At 37.8% G+C, this 6,077-nt stretch overlaps 1 protein-coding gene across 1 annotated transcript in view; it reads right to left on the bottom strand.

The window, feature by feature from the left end:
• Positions 1–380: 380 nt before the first annotated feature.
• Positions 381–6,077, bottom strand: part of LOC107677319 (RNA polymerase II-associated factor 1 homolog) — a 15,275-nt gene continuing 9,578 nt past the window's right edge. The window contains exons 11-14 of the mRNA XM_016472228.1: positions 4,980–5,108; positions 4,779–4,884; positions 4,546–4,630; positions 381–894 (exon numbers count right to left, since the gene is read on the bottom strand). Of these exons, the coding sequence (XP_016327714.1) occupies positions 590–894; positions 4,546–4,630; positions 4,779–4,884; positions 4,980–5,108 (625 nt within the window). The 3' untranslated portion in view covers positions 381–589. The remainder of the gene's footprint in view (positions 895–4,545; positions 4,631–4,778; positions 4,885–4,979; positions 5,109–6,077) is intronic.

The following is a 6,077-nucleotide window of genomic DNA, read 5'->3' as shown; positions in this document are numbered from 1 at the left end:
CTCACACACTCACACTCACACACTCACACTCACACACTCACACTCACACACTCTCACACACTCACACTCACACACTCACTCACACACTCACTCACACACTCACACACACACTCACACACTCACACTCACACACTCTCACACACTCACACTCACACACTCTCACACACTCACACTCACACACTCTCACACACTCACACTCACACACTCTCACACACTCACACTCACACACTCTCACACACTCACACTCACACACTCTCACACACTCACACTCACACACTCTCACACACTCACACTCACACACTCACACTCACACTCACACACACTGACACTCGCACACACTCACTCGCTCACACTCACTCGCTCACTCGCACACACTCACACACACACTCACACTCACAACACTCACACACACACTCACACACTCACACACTCACACACTCACACGTCCAGGTCAAGCAGAATATTATTTCATCGGGGTGAAGAGAGAGCTGGACATGAGATTCACCGTGAAAGCATCAGAGGGACAGAGTTGAACAGGAACAGGAAACAGCATGAGTGCAGCAGCTGCTGGTGGGCGGGGCTGAGCGTCTCATTCGCTGTCGCTGGCGTCGCTGGAGTCGGACGCTCTCTCGCTGCCGCTGTGCTGGACGCTGCTGCTGTTGCTCCTCGCGCGCTCACCCTCGTCATCCTCACTGTCATCGTCGCTGCCGAAGATCTCCTCCTCGTCTCGCGCCTGCCGGTCCTCACCGCTCTCGCTGCCGCTGCTCTTCCTCTCACGCCTCTTGCTGCTCTCCTCGTCCTCCTCCTCGTCTTCCTCGGCGGGCCGCTCCTCATCCTCACGCTCAGACTCGCTCTCAGAGTTGTCCGAGTCGCTGGCCTTCTCGCGCTCCTCACCTGAGCACAGGAACACAGAGCAGCGTTATATCGCAACATCATGCACTAAACGCTCATTCAAAACTATAATAACTATGACGTTAACTAAAGCAATAAGTATGACGACAACTATAACGATAACTACTGCAAATATAACGATAAGTATAACAATAACTATAGCGATAACTATGATAACAATAACTATGTCAACAACTTTAGCTATGATAATTATAACGATAACTGACGTTAACTATAGCTATAGCTATGATAATTATAACAATAAGTATAACTACGACAATAACTATCGTTATATCTATAGCGATAACTATAGCGATAACTATGACGATGATAACTATAGCGATAACTATGATGATAACTATCGTTATATCTATAGCGATAACTATGAAGAGAAATATAATGATAGCTATGATGACAACTATAGTGATAACTATAATGATAATTATAACGATAGCTATGACGATAACTATAGCGATACCTATAGTGATAGTTATGATAACTACAGTGATAACTATAACGATAATTGTAACAATAGCTATGACGATAACTATAACGATAACTATAGTGATAGCTATGATAACTAGTGATAACTATAACGATAATTGTAACAATAGCTATGACGATAACTATAACGATAACTATAGTGATAGTTATGATAACTACAGTGATAACTATAACGATAATTGTAACAATAGCTATGACGATAACTATAACGATAACTATAGTGATAGCTATGATAACTACAGTGATAACTATAACGATAATTATAACAATAACTATGACGATACCTATAGTGATAGCTTTGATGATAACTATAGCTATGACAATAACTAACGATAACTATGACGACGATTATTTATAAAACGGATAGTTCCGGTTCTTGATTCTGATTGGCTGAGCCGCGTTCTTAATATCATTACACTTTATTTGCTCTGTTTTATTTTGTGAAACCTTACTACGTATATGGAATAACCATTTTATAAAAGCAATAAGCTCCGTGAAGCCATGGTTTACAGTGAATTTATAACAGCTAAGGGGGTTTAACTCCGCTTCGCGTCGTACCTAACAACGCCCCTTAGCTGTTATAAATTCACTGTAAACCACGGCTTCACAGAGCTTATAGCTTTAATCTATAGCGATAACTATGACGAGAAATATAATGATAGCTATGATGACAAATATAGTGATAACTATAATGATAATTATAACGATAGCTATGACGATAACTATAGCGATAGCTTTGATGATAACTATAGCTATGACAATAACGACGATAACTATCGTTATATCTATAGCGATAACTATGATGAGAAATATAATGATAGCTATGATGACAACTATAGTGATAACTATAACGATACCTATAGTGATAGCTATGATGATAACTATAACGATGAATTATAACGATAACTATAGTGATAGCTATGATAATTGTAGTGATAACTATAATGATAATTATAACGATAGCTATGACGATAACTATAGCGATAGCTTTGATGATAACTATAGCTATGACAATAACGACGATAACTATCGTTATATCTATAGCGATAACTATGATGAGAAATATAATGATAGCTATGATGACAACTATAGTGATAACTATAATGATAATTATAACGATAGCTATGACGATAACTATAGCGATACCTATGATGATAACTATAACAATATGATAACTACAGTGATAACTATAACGATAATTGTAACAATAGCTATGACGATAACTATAACGATAACTATAGTGATAGCTATGATAACTAGTGATAACTATAACGATAATTGTAACAATAGCTATGACGATAACTATAACGATAACTATAGTGATAGCTATGATAACTACAGTGATAACTATAACGATAACTATAACGATAATTATAACAATAACTATGACTATACCTATAGTGATAGCTTTGATGAAAACTATAGCTATGACAATAACTAACGATAACTATGACGACGATAACTATCGTTATTTATAAAACGGATCGTTCCGGTGCTTGATTCTGATTGGCTGAGCCGCGTTCGAAGCTGTTGTAAATTACTCTACAAAGTAACATACACCTTTGTTTACTTCTGTGTGTTGCTCAGCAACCACTTTGTTGCAACCACAACTGTTTCTGAGGAGCTACATTGTTTGGTGGAAGAATACTGTTTTTATTAATATCATTACACTTTATTTGCTCTGTTTTATTTTGTGAAACCTTACTACGTATATGGAATAACCATTTTATAAAAGCAATAAGCTCCGTGAAGCCATGGTTTACAGTGAATTTATAACAGCTAAGGGGGTTTAACTCCACTTCGCGTCGTACCTAACAACACCCCATAGCTGTTATAAATTCACTGTAAACCACGGCTTCACGGAGCTTATAGCTTTAATCTATAGCGATAACTATGATGAGAAATATAATGATAGCTATGATGACAAATATAGTGATAACTATAATGATAATTATAACGATAGCTATGACGATAACTATAGCGATACCTATGATGATAACTATAACAATACCTATAGTCATAGCTATGATAATACTATAGCTATGAAAATAACTAACGATAACTATAGCAATAGCAATGACTATAACTACAGTGATCACTATGACTGTGATGATAGCAATAACTGATGACAACTACTGCTGTATCTATAGCGATAACTATTGCAATAGCTATGATGATAACTATATGACGATAACTATAGCTATGATAACTTTAGTGATAACTATAACTATGGCAGTAGCTATAGCGATAACTAACGATAACTACAATGATAAGTATAACAATAACTCTGATAATGGTAACTGACAATAACTACAGCAAAAACTATGATAACGATAACAATAACTATGATGATAACTATAGCGATAACTATAACTACGGTAACGTATAAGGATGATAACGTTCTGTTTATTCTAAGCGCAGTTTTGTCATGTCACTTCAAAAGTTTGAGCTCTGATTGGCTGTCAATGTTTTTATAGTTCATCATTTGGAAAAATAAATATCGAAAGTGAAAGTGATTCCACTGATATCGTTCCTCTGAGCCGTTATTGGTATAGCTGAGGTGTCGACTCTGCTATTCACTTAGAATTAGAGCAATTATTAAAACTTCACATTATAATTTTTGTTAGGGATGTCCCGAGCATCAGATGTCCTCAGAGCAATCCTTATTTTACGTCAGCTGTCATGCAGTAGGTGGCAGTATGCGCCTTTAAGTGGGTTCGCCAACTTCCATTAAAAGCAAAAGAAGTCGCTCAAATGTGTGCAAAGAAACACTGAGGTCTGTTCTAGCGCGTCACACACGTTTGAACTTCCGTGTTTAATGTATTTGATGCGCACTTTTGTAACGATCACTCATTTATTGTTTACTTTTATCTGCCGACAGACTATCTGAGACGTCATTGTCATAATGCCTTTTTACTCTTTACGCACAACTCTGCATACGTTGGATTGATTTTAATAACTTTAATGTACTTGAAGTGTGCACCAAACATACATTCCTATAGGAACATTCAAGTATCGGATCGGGGCACAGAAAACCTGATCGGGACATCCCTAATCTTTGTTCGTTGTTGTTCCTGGTGTGAGCAACAGGCTTTGTACTAAACACACACGTACACACACAGGTGTATAATATAAAGGTGTTTGTGTTACCAGAGTCCTGCAGGTCTTTCATCATGTCCAGCTCCTCCTCTTCATCCTCGGGCTCGTGATTCTCCAGCTGAGCCTTGCGAGCATCCTGTCCATCAGACACACACACACACACACACAGATCAGTGACTGCGGTCACACCACATCAATCCCTTCTGTGCAAATAAACTCAATCTGCTGTTTTAAAGGTAATCTGATCTGAGCTCAGATGTTTGTGATGCGAGATGTGAACTGACCTGAGCCTCCAGCTCCTTCTCGTTCATGTCTCTGTGTTTACACACCAGCACAGCGTTCGTAGACGACGGAGCGCCAACCTTTGCTCGCCGCTTGCTCAGACGCACCCTAAAACACACACACACACACACACACACACACACACGGTCAGTAACACACACTGAGCCGGAGTGGGCGGAGCCGTCTTTGTGATTGACAGTTACCTGGTCTCCAGCTCATTGTAATAAACTCCGTCTCCGTCTCTGAAGATGAAGAAGTAGTTCTCCTCGTATCCTTTACTGGCCTTGTTCTTCACGTTCCAGTTGTACTCGCGAGCGATTTTATAATCATACCTGCGCGCGCACACACACACACACACACACCCAGACACACACACAAACACACCAGTGTCATTTTAGCAGCACTGAGATCCTATTGTAGTTTTTTCATTAACATTTTAAATTAGTTACATTTTTGGCAATTTCTTTGTGTGTTTTTGTCATTTTTATTAGTTTTTATTTTTTAATTTTCAGTTTTAGGTATTTTTATGAAAGCTTGATTCTGCCATTGGAAAGAAAATAAAAAAGGTAATTTTGACTTTTTATCTTGCAATTTAAGCTTTTTTTCCTCAGAGTTGCAAGTTATAAACTCAAGATTACGAAATAAAAAACTCCAAACTGCAAGATATAAATGCCCAAAAATGAGGGGAAAAAAAGTTCCATTAATTTGTGCATAAAATTAACCTTCCCGGATTCAGAAATGCTTTGTAAACTTCAGATCTACTAGTTAAACATCTACAGTGGGTACGGAAAGTATTCAGACCCCCTTAAATTTTTCACTCTTTGTTATATTGCAGCCATTTGCTAAAATCATTTAAGTTAATTTTTTTTCCTCATTAATGTACACACAGCACCCCATATTGACAGAAAAACACAGAATTGTTGACATTTTTGCAGATTTATTAAAAAAGAAAAACTGAAATATCACATGGTCCTAAGTATTCAGACCCTTTGCTGTGACACTCATATATTTAACTCAGGTGCTGTCCATTTCTTCTGATCATCCTTGAGATGGTTCTACACCTTCATTTGAGTCCAGCTGTGTTTGATTATACTGATTGGACTTGATTAGGAAAGCCACACACCTGTCTATATAAGACCTTACAGCTCACAGTGCATGTCAGAGCAAATGAGAATCATGAGGTCAAAGGAACTGCCTGAAGAGCTCAGAGACAGAATTATATATATACTGTGTGTTTGTGTGTGTGTATATGTGTATGTGTGTGTATGTATGTGTATATATATATATATATATATATATAT

This window comes from Sinocyclocheilus anshuiensis, unplaced genomic scaffold, assembly GCF_001515605.1.
Source record: "Sinocyclocheilus anshuiensis isolate Anshui unplaced genomic scaffold, SAMN03320099.WGS_v1.1 scaffold173, whole genome shotgun sequence".
Lineage (NCBI taxonomy): Eukaryota > Metazoa > Chordata > Actinopteri > Cypriniformes > Cyprinidae > Sinocyclocheilus > Sinocyclocheilus anshuiensis.
The sequence above is the reverse complement of the archived record's forward strand: the minus strand, read 5'-3'. Positions and strand labels throughout refer to the sequence as shown.